At 55.5% G+C, this 15,242-nt stretch overlaps 6 protein-coding genes across 6 annotated transcripts; 3 read left to right on the plus strand and 3 right to left on the minus strand.

The window, feature by feature from the left end:
* Positions 1-510: 510 nt before the first annotated feature.
* Positions 511-2,613, minus strand: MYCGRDRAFT_69954 (uncharacterized protein; the record flags this gene model as incomplete). The annotated part of the gene is made up of 3 exons (XM_003854329.1): positions 511-1,120; positions 1,250-2,471; positions 2,552-2,613. 3 exons carry the CDS (start codon positions 2,586-2,588, stop codon positions 511-513), a joined length of 1,869 nt encoding a protein of 622 aa, XP_003854377.1.
* Positions 2,614-2,913: 300 nt separating this feature from the next.
* Positions 2,914-4,701, plus strand: MYCGRDRAFT_103773 (uncharacterized protein; the record flags this gene model as incomplete). The annotated part of the gene is made up of 4 exons (XM_003853836.1): positions 2,914-2,983; positions 3,105-3,399; positions 3,478-3,976; positions 4,034-4,701. 3 exons carry the CDS (start codon positions 3,191-3,193, stop codon positions 4,358-4,360), a joined length of 1,035 nt encoding a protein of 344 aa, XP_003853884.1.
* Positions 4,702-5,974: 1,273 nt separating this feature from the next.
* On the plus strand, positions 5,975-6,866 carry MgSPR4 (subtilase; the record flags this gene model as incomplete). The annotated part of the gene is made up of 2 exons (XM_003853837.1): positions 5,975-6,637; positions 6,702-6,866. 2 exons carry the CDS (start codon positions 5,975-5,977, stop codon positions 6,864-6,866), a joined length of 828 nt encoding a protein of 275 aa, XP_003853885.1.
* Positions 6,867-7,113: 247 nt separating this feature from the next.
* MYCGRDRAFT_69961 (uncharacterized protein) lies at positions 7,114-8,202 on the plus strand (the record flags this gene model as incomplete). The annotated part of the gene is made up of 1 exon (XM_003853838.1): positions 7,114-8,202. The coding sequence occupies one exon, from the start codon at positions 7,138-7,140 to the stop codon at positions 8,200-8,202; it is 1,065 nt and encodes a 354-aa protein (XP_003853886.1).
* A 1,378-nt stretch (positions 8,203-9,580) lies between these two features.
* Positions 9,581-10,087, minus strand: MYCGRDRAFT_91797 (uncharacterized protein; the record flags this gene model as incomplete). Its single annotated transcript, XM_003854328.1, has 1 exon — positions 9,581-10,087. The coding sequence occupies one exon, from the start codon at positions 10,085-10,087 to the stop codon at positions 9,581-9,583; it is 507 nt and encodes a 168-aa protein (XP_003854376.1).
* Positions 10,088-14,198: 4,111 nt separating this feature from the next.
* MYCGRDRAFT_69965 (electron transfer flavoprotein subunit beta) lies at positions 14,199-15,071 on the minus strand (the record flags this gene model as incomplete). Its single annotated transcript, XM_003854327.1, has 2 exons — positions 14,199-14,906; positions 14,990-15,071. The coding sequence occupies 2 exons, from the start codon at positions 15,038-15,040 to the stop codon at positions 14,199-14,201; spliced, it is 759 nt and encodes a 252-aa protein (XP_003854375.1).
* Between the last annotated feature and the right edge of the window lie 171 nt (positions 15,072-15,242).

Consider the following 15,242-nt stretch of genomic DNA (forward strand, 5'->3'; position numbering starts at 1 on the left):
ATCAGCCTCTGTATGCTCACGACAAACAAATCTGTGAAGGAAGTACATGTCCTTTGATGACTTGTTTGATCAAACAATCCCTCACATCTAAAAGAAGAAAGCTTTACCCTCACAACGACATCACAAACCTCGCTCTGAGAATGCGATAAGTGACGAGTAGCCCTTTTAGATGGCATGCGATCATGCAAGTGGCATAGTCAGTCTTCGTAGAGGCCAGTAGGCAGAGTTCCATGGCTTCATTCTATGATGTAGAACATAGCATGCTTGAGAGAACAACGAGAGTTCGCGACGAGCTGCTTTGGTGTTGGATCTGATGTGAGATTGCATTCCACCTGTCTTTGTTCTCGAGCTTCATCTCGTGCAAGATGTAAGCCGAAACAGCCACAGCGGACTCTATATCTATTCCATCGTGCAATTGCCACGCAAACGTCTCGCAAGCTAGCAACCGTTTGCACGTCCTCTCAACCAATCATCCAGCTCTTCCCATTCCTTGCACCACAAAGAAATCCATCACCAAGTCTCTTGCCTCCACCTACCCTCCTTCTCTAATCTTGCAACCCACCTCTCCGCTTCCTCCCCACTCATCCCTTCCTCAGACTCCATTTCCAGAACCTGGCAGATCGCCTCCCTTACCGCTTTAGGCATAGCACCACTCCTTCCACAAACGAATACCCTGCCGCCCTTCTCTACAAGCGCGGTGTAAACCTCCTTACTATGCGCCAGGATGGAGTCCTGCACGTATTGCCGCGGATGTTCAGGAGAGCGAGAGAAAGATGGATGGACTGTAAGGGTCGGGAAAGTGGGGTATTCGGAGGCAAAGAAGAAGTCGGAGCTTGGTGAGCGGTGGCCAGTGAAGAGGAGATCTTTGGTTGACGTTTCGTCCCGAGGTGCTGAGGAGGTAGATGAGATCTGCAACCGCCACATGGCTCTCTCCCAGATCAAACTTCGCATCGGCGCCAGACCTGTCCCTGGTCCGATCATAATGGCTGGTACGTCGAGTTCGGCAGGCGACACGTCAAGGTAGCCGGGCTGCACGCCGATTGAGATTTTCTGACCCGCGCGGAGAGTAGCGATGTACCGTGTTGCCACGCCGTATCGCCTCCGATACTTGATGATCGGACTGGGCGGATCGAGAATGGCGACGAGAAGCTGTATCCGTGTGCGGTCTTGTTCGTCCTGCTTCAAAGCTCCACCTGAGGCGATGCTGAATTGTCGGCCACGCATGAGAGGGATTATGGAGAGGATGTACTGGTAAGGGATTTTGACTTGAGTGAAATCCATCATGACTTCGAGGATGGTGCGTTTGGGACGGGTAGTGTAGTCCCATAGTTCGTCGATGAGGGAAGGATCGGCGAGTTCGAGGAGGCGAGTCTTTTGGTAAGCCATATCCGAGTCTGAGTCCGTTGGTTGCAGAAGGTAGGAGAGGGAGGCGAAGAAGGTGCGGCGGGGAACGGACATTATGTCGAGGATGTTGGTTAGGAGATAGCGGATTGTGAGGTGTGGGCTGGTTGAGGAGGCGAGGTCGAAGTTTCGGAGAGGTGAAGGGGTACTGAGGGTTGTGGCACTAGACTGTATAGCGGAAATGAGACGTAGAGGTGTGTCGGCGATGGAAGTCCAGCCCATGAGGTCGATGAAGGTATCGACATCTGAAGGGAAGTTCTTCGGATAGACGACGCCCACCGCGCCGGGACCATAGAAGATCTCTCGCGGTATGCGAAGGTCGAGAAGTCGGACGTCTTGGAAGTGGTCTGGAGACGTGAGACGTTCGTTCGAGGCGATGCTTGCTGTATAGCCATCAACAATGGGGATGAGAGAGTCATCTGGGATGTCTTGAGGCGTGTCGGTTGATGTGGTAGATACTCCGTTGGTGTGATTCCCGTCGGCGTCTCCGTGCACTGATAGTGCGAGCGATCCGTTCTGCGATGACTCGATCATCTCTAGCTTCCACTTTGGCTCAATGAAGACATCGTCTGGTATTGGTTCAATGTCCTGCGGCAGTGGGAAGGCTTCCAGCAATGTCTTCCTGAACAGAACAACCCACTCTCGAAATCCCGCGCTGTGGCCTTCCGGATGCTGCTCATTGCCCTCGCCTCTCTCACAAAACGGCTTTGCGCCAAGTTGAAGTAGCCGTCCATGCAACATACGATGCGCAACGTTAAATTGCGCATACGAACTGTCTCCGAGTCCGAATGAAGAGAATCGAACCTTGCGAAGGATGCCCGGCCGTAGTGCACTGCTTAAGAGTTTCTTCCAGAATGACCGGGCGTTCTGCGGCATTTCTCCTTGTCCAGCTGTGGAGATGGCGAATATGACAATGGTCGGCTTGACGACATCTCGGAGCTGGACCGAGTCGAGGTCGAGTATTGTCGTCTCGAAATGTAGTCTTTCTGTGAGCCGACCGATCTCTTCGGCGACATCTTGGGCATTGCCGGTCTCTGAGCCGTAGAGGATCAATGCTGTTCGAGGTTTGTCTGGAACGTCGTCAGCTGACTGTCACATGCAAGAGAATCCGGTGCTCTTTCTCAACAAGGCATTCTCGTGACTGCCATACCGATAGACCCGACTTCCTCCTGCTTGACCTCCTTCATGGTCGCCCTTTACCGTTGACAAGCAGCAAGACCAGCATTTGATGGCAATTCAAGGACGATGTTGTGTTATACTACGTCAATATATCCATCTGATATGGGCTCTCTTCAATTTGCCTCTTGACCAAGGCAATTGGTGAATCGGTCGTGTGCTCTCCTGCGGTGTGATTGGTCAGAGAGACCGGCTCCGGGGAAGGCACGGGTAGCCGGTGGCTAAAAGTAGGGGTCCGCCTCTTGCCCAAAAAATGTTGCCAAGATTTGGTTCACTCCTGTCATCTGGAGGTCCGTCTTCCTCCAACTTCCTGCCATCGACATCAAGACTGCGACATCCAAGCTCACACAACTCCCAACCGCACTCCCTTCTCTTGACCGGCCCACCGAGCTAGGCATCAATCTCTGTATGTCAGCATCTTCACCGCCATCACCACCGCTCCCCGACGCCGTTCGGCGCATTCCTCCAGCACCACCACAGGCCACAGCATCCTTGGAACAACCACTGACCCACTTCTCTCTTCCTAGCTCGTCAATTCCACGACCACTCAGGGCATCAAGTCTCACATTCAATCCACCACCACACACCGACACACGTCAATCACTCGCCCAACATGTCTGTCGACGCTGTCACCGCCCAGATGGCTAACACCTCCCTCGAGACCTCGAACACCGAAGGCGCCGCCGCCGACAAGCCCATCAACGCTTCCCAGAACGAGGCTGTCATTGCGAGCGCCGCTGAGGGCAGGAGACTTTACATTGGAAACCTCGCCTACGCGACCACCGAGGGAGAATTGAAGGAATTCTTCAAGGACTACCTTGTGTGAGTGCATGCCCATTTTGCGTTCCGCTCCTTCCTTGCATCAAGAACAACACACTGACATATGCCATTTCACCACAGCGAGACCACCTCCATCCCGACCAACCCACGCACCACTCGCCCCGTCGGTTACGCCTTCGTTGACGTATCCACCCCTACCGAGGCCGAGCGCGCCATCGAGAACCTCAACGGAAAGACCATTCTCGACCGCAAGGTGTCTGTTCAACTCGCTCGCAAACCCGAGCCTGCCGCTGCTGCCAACACTGAGGGCGGCGAGAACGCTGATGGCACCCGCCGTCGCAACTCCACCCGTGGCCGCGGACGCGGTCGTGGCCGTGCTGGACGTGCTGGCCGTGGCGGACGCAAGAGCGGTGAGGAGGGCGAGGCTGCCACCAACGGTGATGCTGCTGCTGCCAACCCACTGACTGCCACCACCAACGAGGCCGCCGTCGCGACTGGTGAGACTGGTGATGACAAGTCCCGCCCTGCCCGCAAGCAGCGTGGCCCACCAGAGGACGGTGTTCCCAGCAAGACGAAGATCATGGTCGCCAATCTGCCATACGATCTCCGTGAGGAGCGCGTAAGCATCTTGAATCCTGTGTTGAATGCATACCTTGACTGAAATCTTTCTGCTCAGCTCCTCGAGATCTTCGCCGACTACTCGCCCACCTCCGCCAAGATCGCCCTTCGTCCCATCCCCAAGTTCATGGTCCGCAAGCTTCAAGCCCGCAACGAGCCACGCAAGGGCCGCGGTTTCGGCTTCGTGACGCTCTCTAGCGAGGAGCTCCAACAGAAGGCGTGCGCCGACATGAACGGCAAGGAGATTGAGGGTCGCGAGATTGCCGTCAAGGTCGCCATCGACAGCCCAGGAAAGGAGGACGAGGACCCGACCGCTGCTGCTGCTGAGGGTGGTGAGGCTGCTGCCGCGCCCGCTGCAGCCGAGGCTCCAGCTACCACTGCTTAGATGTCGTCGTGCCGAAACGATGTCGTTCAGCATTCTTGTCGCAAGACTGGGCCGTGCCACATGGCTTCGATTCGACAAGACGAACACACGACAAGCTCCGTTGCCCAGGACTTGCTCTGCATCTTCTTTTGTACTCCAACATACCTTTCAGCAAAGTTTGCTAGATCAATTGTCTACGAAGCACGATTGCACCTGCAGATCATGGCGAGAGATGAGGACAGGCGAGGAGAGAAAGGACAAAGGACTGGCATCACGCAACATTGACACATTTGACAAGTATCGGATTTAGACACCGAGATTCAACCACCAAAAGTATTCAATAATACTATTATCCTTCCACCACTCCACTGCCATATCTTCACTTTCCTCACTGTGCCGCAATGTGATCAGTAGTAGTAGTCAACATGAGACCGTGATTCGTCCTTTGGAAAATTGATGGCAATGCCAAGGCGAAACCTTGTCCACCGCGGCGAACCACTCGCTCGACTTCACCTCTTCCTCTTCCTTTCCTCCAACAGAAACATCTTGAATCACCTCAGATCATTCGTCACCTCCATCCTGCCTTGTTGCGGTACCTCATCAAAGGATCCATTTGCATCGGAGGAATCTCTCTTCCTGGACAGTGAACGATGCTGGCCTCCACCTCGTGTCACCCTGGCTGCGGAGGCCTTGGTTGGCGGCGTTTTGTTCCATATCGCAAGAGCTCCGTTGACGGCCGATGATTCGTTAAAGAGACCGATATAGCTGTGACTATATGACCAATACCAGCGGACCCACGAGCTATGCGGAGATGCCGGCAGGTCATTGAGTTTATGCGCCTTGTGCTGATGCAATGCAATGCCAGATCGACCGCGTAAACTTTCTCCGCCAGACGAATAGAACCAATTCTGACGGCCTCCCTACAGGCGAGTCATGATGCCAAGCAGAACCACTATCAGGGATAGGAAGCATCTCCGCTCCGATATTGGAGTGTTTCCAATGCCTTCGCTTCTTCCCAGTCCTCCGGCACAACTGCCACGGCACGACTGACAGATATCGCGCATATCTTCCATCTCTTAAGCCCCGCTGATGGTCGATCCACCATTTCTCCCCTTCCATCCACATTTTCATCCCGCCAACCAGAATGTCTTCCCTGCCGAGTGCTTTAATTTACACATCGTTCTCCTCCGACCAATGACATCCGATCGCTACAGACCGCATTTCTACGCCCGAGCTGTGCAAACCGATGAACAAAGACTTCGAGAAGCCTTCTCGTCCTGGGCGGAAGATTTTGAAACATGCCACGAGATATTCAAGATCCACCTCGTGGTCCCCGAGGAACTCCCATTCGCTGAGACAACTTGAGGCCGAATGCAGCTTTGGATGAAGACCTCTTGTGGGGCGAGTTTGGAGTAGATGGACGAACGGGAAGTATATGAAGGCCCATGTTCCTCGTATTGGGATGGCGAGTACCTGCCGATTCCACCACGACATTCTTTACTGTCTTTCATTCTTTCACTCGTTCGTTCGAAGACATTCATTGCAAGAACTTTGACTGCAAGATTCAGTCTGCCACTCATTCTTACCGCCACGAAAGAACATTCATTACATCGGCCTCTCAACGCAACTTCCGCTATGCCTACCTTCTCCAGCACCCTCATCCCTCTCCTCCTCCCGGCGGTCACCTTCGCCGTCCCGACCATTATCCGCACTCAGTCCACCGAGACCATCCCAAACTCCTGGATCGCCCGCCTCGTCCCAGATGCCGGCCTGCCCGATGCTCTCAGCTCCGTCTTCTCCACCGCAGGTATCGAGTCCAAGCTAAACTACACCATCGGCTCCGTGACAGGTTTTGCTTTCGATGGTGACGATGCTGTCCTCGACGCTCTACAAAGCCTCGGCGAGATCGAACACGTCGAACCAGACGTGATCATGCGAGCGAGCGTGCCGATCGGATTCTTCGATCCTCCTGTCTACAGGCCCAGCGTTGTCAATGGGACGAACACCACGGCTCCCAGCAACAGTAGCAGCGACTTGGTGACGCAAGAGAACAGCACTTGGGGCCTGGCCAGGATCAGTCACAAAGACGCGGGAGCATCGGACTACGTTTACGACGCTTCGGCCGGCGAGGGCACCTTTGTTTACATCATCGACACAGGCATCAACTCTGCACACGAAGAATTTGCTGGCGGGAGAGCCGTGCTCGGCCAATCCTTCGTCGATGACTCCGACGGCGAAGACGACCAAGGTCACGGCACGCACTGCGCGGGTATGGTCGGTGGAACAACATACGGCGTCGTGAGTCCATCTCAACAACCTCTGCATTGGTTCACCATCATCGATCACTAACACAAAACATCAGGCCAAAAACACAACAATAATAGCCATCAAAGTCCTCGACGCCTCGGGCTCAGGCTCCACCTCCACGGTCCTCAAAGACGGCGAATGTGTTGGTGCAGAACGGGAGTGGCTTGTAGATATTGGGGTGGGAGGGAAGGGCTGCTGGACGGCTTCTGGGGGATATTGAGGGCGTTGTTTAGATTTGGGATGGGTGGATTAAAGGAGGACTAGAGCGTGTAGAAGAAGATCCTGATCATAGACGTCGGGTATAGAGTCCTGCTTAGGTAAGAGCGCGGCGACCCTGGCTCCCGTCGTCATACCAGACTTGGTGGAGCTGTACTACCTTGCGACACTATAACAACATCGACTTTGACTCGCATTTCCTCTCGAATCTCTCGTCTCCCGTCAAAGACATGCCTCTACGATAACCACACCATCAACTCCTCCATTCGCCCATCATGTCCGCCCCACGAATCCTCTCCGCCCTCTTCCGACCCTCCTCCTCTCGAACCTTCACCAGCACCGCGACCTCGACCTTCCGATCACAGCCCTCCTACCGACCACGCCCCTCAACACAATGGCGAACCAACCCCTCCTCGTCACGATCCTACCGCCGCCAAGCCTTCAACTACCAACGCTTCTCCACCACAAAATCCTACCTCCGCGCCTGGTCGCAACGGCCCACCTTCTACTACGAAGTCGGCGGCCTCGGAGCCACTTGCGGAGGGTTTTACATCTACAACCTCGAGCCCGTGGCCGTTACAGGGCGTCGACGCTTCAACGTCGTCAGTCCTGGACGGGAAGCGGAGATGGGATTGCAAATGTACAACCAAACCCTGCAGGAGTTCTCGTCGAAACTATTGCCGGCGCATAGTTCTGAACATCGCATGGTGTCCCGGGTGCTGGAGAGACTGATTCCGCACTCGGGATTGTCGGACGAGGAGAACAAGTGGGAGCTGCACGTCGTGGATGACCCGATACCGAATGCTTTCGTCATTCCGGGTGGGAAGGTGTTCGTCTTCCGAGGTATTCTGGACATTGCTCGCGGCGAGGACGGACTCGCAGCTGTCCTGGGCCACGAGATCGCTCACAACGTCGCCCACCACGCAGCAGAACGCATGTCTCGCTCGTTCATCATCCTCCCCTTCGCCGTCATCGGATCCCTCATCGTAGGACTCGACGTGGGCATCGGCAACGGGCTCGCCAAGCTCGCATTCGAGCTCCCCGGCTCACGGAAAGAGGAGAGTGAAGCGGACTACATCGGTCTATTGATGATGGCCCAAGCGTGTTTCGATCCGAAAGCGGCGATTGGGTTGTGGCAGCGTATGGAGAGTATGGAGGGCAAACAGGGAGGTGCGCCACCGGCGTTTTTGAGCACGCATCCGAGTAGTCATGATCGAGGGGAGAAGATTCGCGGGTGGTTGGGAAAGGCGGAGGAGGTGTATCAGAGAGGGGAGTGTGGAGGGATGGGAGGGTATATGAGTGGGTTCAAGGAGGTGACGGATTTTTCGAGGTGGTCATAGATGGGCGTTGACAGGAGGCCTCATTACGGATACGAGAAAGATCCTTGGCGCTTCTTGCATTTGAGAGGAAGGGATGCCATCTGGATAAGGCTGCCGATCCTCTCAGTACCCTTTGCATTACGACTGGATTCCCAACCTGGACGAGCAGAAGACGACTCCCCTCAATCTTTTGTACAGTACTCGCCATCTCACATGGGTTGACACGAGCCAAACGAAACTTTTTACTTGCAGCACCTTAGCGTTCTAGCGACAGATATCCATGTACGTACATACACACAGACACACACACACCACGCCTGGCCAGAGTACCACGCTGGACGACGCTGCAATCAACTCCACGACCGAAGTGGCTACAGTCTCTCATGACTACCTTAAGGTAGCCGTACCGAACAATGCTCCTTTCCCATATGCTGCTCCAACCACGCCATCGTCCCAAAACGCCAACGCTAAACCGATGACACTGTTTCTCAGCTGCCCAAATCCAACTTGGAGTCCTCAACGGGCCACTGGCCGACCTCATCGCTTCCTCCTGACACCCTCATCGCTTCCTCCTGACACCCTCATCGCTTCCTCCTGACACCCTCATCGCTTCCTCCTGACACCTCGCCTCCCCGCTCCATTCCCTTTCTCCACTCACGCCGTCTCCTTCAACAACCACATCCTCGGCCTCGGATTCACCGTCGGCAAACCCTTTGTATGCTCCTTCGTTCGACTCCAATACGGTTCACACTGCATAATCGCGCAGACGTTCGTGTCCTGCCAGATGACATATTCTTCCAACCAAGGGTGTCGGTCATTGAGATGCGACAGCCCGCCGCGGAGGTTGATCATCTGTACGAGTCCGCGCATGTGGACGTGGAAGGACTCCGTGGAACCTGGTATGGCGCCCCTCGTTAGTGGACTGCTCTGGCCGGTGTATGGTTAAAAGAGAGACAAAAAAAAAATCTCACCCTGCAAACCCTCATGGCCCGCCAAAATCAACACCGCACAAACCAACACGTCGCTCGTCGCCCTCTCGGGATCCCGAAGCGCCTCATTGACGACATTCAGCACGAAACTCTTGAGCTCGAAAATCCAGCGCGCGACGTTGCCGCTCATGCCGTTGTCGCGGATCGAGAGGATGTGGCCCGCGGCGACGAGGACCGCGGTCGCGACCATGGCGGGGTCCTGCGCGACGGCGGATGTGAGGATTCCGTAGCCCGTGCCGGCCGGGGCGGTGGGCATGAAGATGCGGTCCCAGTCGGGGGATTGCACGCGGACGATCCATTTGTAATGGTCCTGTTGCGGGGGAGAGAGGGGCGGTTAGTCAGTGACGGGGCCTGCGGATGTGGTGTGGTTGGATGTTCTCATCTTACGAATACAGTTGCAAAGTCGAGGTTTAGGTTCGCGAGCACGCGGCCATCTGGTCGTTTGAGTCGGAGGTGATGGTCTGTCGGGAGACGTTGCCAGCGAGTTTACCCGATCGCACGAGCTGTGCGGCGCTTGGTCTGGGGAGCTGGGCGGTCTGCGTCCCTGCGGAACGGAGGGCGCTGATGCTGGAGTTCCGAGATGCATGGCCGGCGGATTGGTGTGTACCGATGCTGGAGTTCCTCGACGGACCAGCAGTCGCAGGGCTATTCAGACTCGACGTCTCGGAGTCGACTGCTCCTACCGTAGACGAAGCATCTTCGAGCTCTGCGGAGGGCTCGTCGGGATGCTGAAGCTGCAGCGGAAGCGTGCCAGCGCTGCCGGCGAGTTTTCTCTTCTCTCGCTCCTTACGATGCTGTAGGCGTGTGACGTGTGATCTTACACGACTTCGGAGGGTGGGATCCTTGTTGGTTGGTTTGGAGCCGGGTTCGTAGGTGATGAAGTTGAGTACGGGAGTTTTGCCGTCGTTGCCGGACATGGTCTCTTGAGATTCTTGCTTGGTTTGATATAAAATTGTCTTATCCAGGGCGGTGAGAGTCCAAATCACGCTGGCGGACTTTCAAGCTGGAGAATTGTGCTGTCTCATAGAGGAGTTGAATCGGTGTAAGGGAGTGCAGGCCCCGTTCCGGGAATTGGAGCTGTTCTCTCATGAAACCAGATCCAAGCGAGAAATCAACTGGTGTTCATCTCCCGTCTCTCGAGGAGGTGCTTTCGCAAGAGGCCGTCAAGTCGTGAAGGAGAAATCGCAGACCGCAGCAGTCGCACCGGAAATGGATCAAGAAGCAGATTCTGCTCCCAAGTTCTCTCCGATCAAGGAGGCAACGAAAACCGACCGCAGAAGATGAGACGCCGGTACAGTCCATATTCCGTCTTGCAGACCGGACCAGACGCCGCTGGCTCCACGCCACATCTGGGTTGTCGACGTCTCAATGGACAAATCATGTCGTTGGACGCGGGACTAGATCGCTCGATGGAGCTTGTAAATGTGCCGACGGGAAGGACCGTGGACCCCACCTGTGACTTCCCAATCGGGTAACTATCAACGTTCGACACGTGCTCGCCTATCAGAGCTTCCTTTATGGGACAGTTTGCAGATCGGAGTCGCCGAAGAGTATCATTGCTGCTCCAGGTTCATCGGAGTCGCCGAAGAGTAACATAATTGCGGTCATTCTTTCAAGGCGAAGTGCATTTGGCTGCTCCGACTCGTATACGACCTGGGAAGCCGGAACAACCAACAGAGCTGTACATCGTCAAGGGGACACGTCAGAGAGTACACGTATGAAGCGTGAAGGCTTTGCATTGTTACATGTACTATATCTCCACTATGCCAAGTGCGTAAAGGCATCCTGCAGTAAACCACAGACAGGCCTGCTTTTTGCTGTTCTTCTCCCCACGCTCACTCGTCAAGCCCATTTGAAGTAGCGGTAGTGAGACCACGCGACTTCAACAGGATGTCGAATCGATTGCAGGCGTCATCAGAGCTGATCGCTCTTGCACGCTCAACCCTCTTATTCGGGGTTCTCGCGTAGATAGCTCTCAGCCCGAGCAGCGGCGGCGACGAGTTCGCCCAGCTGCTCGTCGCTGAGCTCGGTGGAGTCCTGGTCTTCGTCTTCGTTGTTGGCGGAAGAGTCGTCTTCGTCAGAGGTGAAGTTGGCCTCCTCATCTGCGGCGGCGCCGTACTCGCTGGCATCATCCTCGCCGGCATTGTCTTCGGCGGCATCAAGCATCTCCACATCTCCGTCCCGATCCACCGCGACCTCCTGCGCACCGACCACGACTTCTTTACCCTTTCCATCGTCTTCACCACTCGTAGCCTGACCACCACCTTCCAGGCTCTTCTCAACCTCAGCCTCCACCTCAACAATAACCTTCCGCCGACAAGCGTGGCAACTATCCCTGCACCTCAACCACTCCACCAAACACTCCTCACAATCCGAATGTCCACACGGCAGAACGACCACCTTTGCCTCTGCCTTAATCCCATCCAGACAAATTCGACACCTCACCACCTCTCCCTCCACCGCATCCTTCGCGCGGTCCGTATCCTTGAACAAGACGCGAGACAACTTCGCCACCAACTCCGCAGGTAAAGCCGAAGTGGTGATGATGGCGTTGGGATCCATCGCTTCCGTCCAAGTTTGCCAGCGTCCTGCTCCTGCACCTCCTGCAGCGGCTGGTGCGGCAGTCTGCCCATCTTCGTCTTCGCCTTCCTCATCGGACTCCATGTCGGGGAACAGATATCCCCACTCCCGCTCGTCGAATTGCAGAAACGGTAGTCCCATTGATGTACGCCTCGGATTGAGAGCCGTCAGGAAGGTCATAACGTCGGTCATATCCACGTAGCTCGTCATCAACATCGTCGTGTGCAAGATCTGCTGTTGTTTCAGGAGGTCGACGCCCATGCACACCGGGCAGATGATGGGTTGGAGAGTTGCTGGAAGCGGGCTGGTGAGCGGAATACCGGCTGTGGTGAGGTAGGTGAGTAGAGGTGGGTGGTAGCTCGTGAAGAGCCCGGAGAGATGTGCGGGAGTTGGGAGGAAGCCGCGGGTGCATGCTGCGTGGCAGTAATGTGGAACGGTCGGGAAGTCGGCGGTGAAGAGGGCGCGAATGGTATCGCCGGAGGGTTTTGAGGTGAGCTCTGTTGTCGAGGTGAGAGTCGTGAGGTCGAGGGGTGCTGGGCAGGTGGTGCAGTCTGCGGTGTGGCCGTGGTATTTCTTCTTGCCAAAGATCCGGAAGGTATGAGTGTTGGCGGGATCTTTGACGAGGGAGTGGGTCATCGGCGTGAGGACGACAGAGGTAAGGGCGCCCGCGGAGTCTTTGGTGAGTGCCGCCACAACGTAGACTTGTGGAGGGATCGGGATGCTGACGGGAGTGTCGTTGTCGGCATCATCCTCCTCTGCGCTTCCATCATCGCTCTCGTCGGTGGCGACAGACTGCATATCCTCGTCCTCATCTTCACCGGCAAGATTCTCATTCTCCTCCTCAGAGGTAGCGGGAAGGGGCACGTCAGCAGGACCCAGGACAGTCACAACACTATTGGCGTCTGTATCCTCTGCGTCGCTCTCCCGGCCACTCTCATCATCATCATCCTCGTCATACACTTCGTCCTCTTCGTCGGACTCATCCTCCTCGTCTTCCTGCTCTTCCTCGGGTTCATCGGGGATCGGATGCACCACAAGCAGCAGACTGCCGACCTTCAGCGACTCCAGCACCGTGCGCTGAGTGTCTGTGAGTTCGGCAATGCCTTCCATGACGGAAGGTTTGCGGATCTCTGGAGAGTCCATCGCTCGTTTCTTCTCGACTTTACTGCAGTCTTTTGTGCGGATGTAGTGGGAATCGATGTCTTGGGTCGTGTTATCTGAAGTAGAAGCGCAACCGCGAGTCGGTCGTCAGACGCAAGGAAAGCGCGAGAAACCTCGACTAGCGCGTGCGCAGGTGAATATGCTGAATATGCACCAGATTAGCTTGACTCGTGAGATTCTCTCAATCTGCGTGTGGTAGTTCGTACTGTTGTGTGCGTCGTGAATGCCAGTGAGCTTGTGTAAACCGAAGGAGAGAGAGGCAGCTATACCATGAAGAGAGAGTGTGTCAGCCAATGTCAATTCACTCGAGTTTTGCGCGCAACGATGAAGTCCGGTCCAGGTGAGGCGAGGCAGCGTGGCAGGGCAGGCCGCGGTCCAGAAGATATGGCAGTCCGATTCAGGCAGGTGATGGTCATGTGGCTCCAGAGGTGGTGAATCAGCGGAGGGATGTTGAGATGGACTCACAGCTGGAGCGCGGCTTTGCGCAAGTCTTGTCGCCGTGGGTGGCGAGGTCGGTGGTGGTAGGGAGAGAGGAGAGGAAGAGAGAATTCCAAAGGTCGAGGAGGGAGAAGTCAAACGCCGACTCCTCCGGTGAGCCTGAAGGGCGCTAGGCTTCCCGTGATCCCGTTTTGGCAGGCATGAAGCGGAGCGGGACGGGACGAAGGAGTGTGAGAGTGAATGAAAGTGGGTGAGTGGCCTCAGGCAGGTGTGATTTAGTCCATCGTTGGCGGCGAGAGAGGTGCATGAAGCGTTTCCGTTATTGCGGTGAAGACTGATGAAAGAAATGCAAAGACATGCGGATCAGAGAGTGGTGGGCATGAGAGAACAATACACAAGGAGAAAATGGTGTGTGCGCGACAGCTGGCCACCGGCGCCAATCTCGCCCGTGGATGGTATGGCCCAACGCGGCATGCAATCAGGGCACGGTGAATATCATGATAACGAGAATTCTTGCTGGAGCCGGACGTATTCTGAAGGAAAGTTGGAGGGTACCTTTGGTTGACTTGCCGTGTTGGGATTGTTCCTGAACCTTGACGTGAACTTGGAAGCGAAGCGGAAGTCCAACAAGAACAGATGGGGGCGCGTCGCAATTGGAATAGAGGCCTTTGGTCCTGAGTTGAATAGCCGTTGGCAAACTGCTTCCTTGATCGGAGAGTTGTCCACTCACACTGTGACTGCAGTATTATCGCGCTCCGGCTGCACGAATAACAGAGCTCCCAACCACGATCATGCACAGACATGTCCAAGCAGATATCCTTCATTGTCCATCCCGCGGTATACACCCTCTTACAACGCTCCCAACTCCTTCAACTTGGCAATCATCCCATCCACATCCTCCACCTTCCCGCCTCCCTGCCTCGCCTTGGGCTCCTCCACCTTGACCGTCTTCAACCTCTTCTCCCCATCCAAGCCATAATCCCCGAGTGTCTTCTTCTCCAACGGCTTCTTCTTCGCCTTCATAATATTCGGCAAACTCGCATACCTTGGCTCATTCAACCTCAAATCCGTCGTGATAATCATCGGCAACTTGGCCTTCAACGTCTCCACTCCGCCGTCCACCTCCCTCGTCACCGTGACACTCTCGCCGTCGATCTCCACTTTGCTCGCCTGCGTCGCTTGCGGCCAGTTCAGAAGTCCCGCGAGCATTTGTCCCGTTTGGTTCGCGTCATCATCGATGGATTGCTTCCCCAGTATCACCAGGTTCCTCTTCTCCTCCTCCACCACTTTTTGCAACAACTTCGCGACGCTCAAGGGTTCCAGATCGGTTTTCTCTTCTACCACGTGGATTCCTCGGTCCGCGCCCATGGCCATCGCCGTGCGCAGGATGTCTTGGGATTTGGCGGGGCCGGCGGAGAAGGCGAGAATGTCTTCGACGGGGAGTTTGCGCTCGCGCATGCGGACGGCTTCTTCGATGGAGAGTTCGTCGAAGGGGTTCATGGAGTGTTTGACGTTGGTTTCTACGCCGGTTTGGGCTTTGTTGACACGCGGTTTGACCTGTTGAGGGAGGATGTGTGAGTACTTGGGACTTTTTGCTTTTGCTGTTGCTTTGCTGTTTGGTGGACGAGGATTGAACGCACGGCATAGTCAATAACCCGCTTGACGGGCACGAGGATCCGGAGTCCAGACATGGTGGCTCTTCAAGGGGTGGTGGACAGTAGCGGAGGTGTATATGTTGACGGTATTCAGTGTACTCAATGGAAGAAACAAGCCGAGGGAGGGACGGAAGGCACTTTCAGCCTGCACAACTCGGCACAACCCTGCACAATTCCCACGACGTCGTCCGAGCGGACGAATCACCAGCGTCTAGTCACTCACCTCGCACGAACGAGT

This window comes from Zymoseptoria tritici, chromosome 3, assembly GCF_000219625.1.
Source record: "Zymoseptoria tritici IPO323 chromosome 3, whole genome shotgun sequence".
Taxonomy (NCBI): domain Eukaryota; kingdom Fungi; phylum Ascomycota; class Dothideomycetes; order Mycosphaerellales; family Mycosphaerellaceae; genus Zymoseptoria; species Zymoseptoria tritici.